The sequence below is a fragment of the Mesitornis unicolor genome, unplaced genomic scaffold, assembly GCF_000695765.1.
Source record: "Mesitornis unicolor isolate BGI_N332 unplaced genomic scaffold, ASM69576v1 scaffold33083, whole genome shotgun sequence".
Taxonomy (NCBI): domain Eukaryota; kingdom Metazoa; phylum Chordata; class Aves; order Mesitornithiformes; family Mesitornithidae; genus Mesitornis; species Mesitornis unicolor.
The window spans coordinates 52204-53027 of record NW_010175918.1 but is presented as its reverse complement, the minus strand read 5'-3'; the positions used below and the strand labels follow the sequence as shown (position 1 = coordinate 53027).

General features: G+C 44.9%; 1 protein-coding gene across 1 annotated transcript in view; it reads left to right on the top strand.

The window, feature by feature from the left end:
* The window catches only part of PCDH9 (protocadherin 9), a 4523-nt gene that overhangs the window by 3524 nt on the left and 175 nt on the right, over positions 1-824 (top strand). The window contains 1 exon segment of the mRNA XM_010181590.1: positions 1-824. This exon segment is cut by the window's left edge and continues 8 nt beyond it; it is cut by the window's right edge and continues 26 nt beyond it. Coding sequence (XP_010179892.1) covers positions 1-824 — 824 coding nt within the window.

Genomic DNA, 824 nt, shown 5'->3' with positions numbered 1-824 from the left:
TGCCGAGCTGAAGTACACAATTGTAAGTGGAAATAACAAGGGTTTGTTTCGTATTGACCCAGTAACAGGTAACATCACTCTGGAAGAAAAACCAACTCCTAATGATGTGGGGCTGCATCGCTTAGTTGTCAACATAAGTGATTTGGGTTATCCCAAATCCCTGCATACTCTTGTGCTTGTATTTTTGTATGTAAATGATACTGCTGGAAATGCCTCTTATATTTATGACTTGATACGCAGGACTATGGAAACACCTTTGGACCGGAACATAGGGGACAGTAGCCAACCCTACCAAAACGAGGACTATCTCACGATCATGATTGCCATTGTGGCAGGTGCCATGGTTGTCATAGTTGTGATATTTGTCACAGTTCTCGTTCGCTGCCGACATGCATCCAGATTCAAAGCTGCCCAGAGGAGCAAGCAAGGTGCTGAGTGGATGTCTCCCAATCAGGAGAACAAGCAAAACAAGAAAAAGAAAAGGAAGAAAAGGAAATCTCCGAAGAGCTCTCTTTTGAACTTTGTGACCATTGAGGAGTCCAAACCTGATGATGCAGTTCATGAACCTATCAACGGGACTATAAGCCTTCCAGCGGAGCTGGAGGAGCAAAGTATAGGAAGATTTGATTGGGGCACAGCACCACCAACAACCTTTAAGCCTAACAGTCCTGATCTTGCCAAGCATTACAAATCTGCCTCTCCACAGTCTGCTTTTCATCTCAAACCTGACACCCCAGTTTCAGTGAAAAAGCACCACGTGATTCAGGAACTCCCGTTGGACAACACCTTTGTTGGTGGTTGTGACACCCTTTCCAAACGCTCTT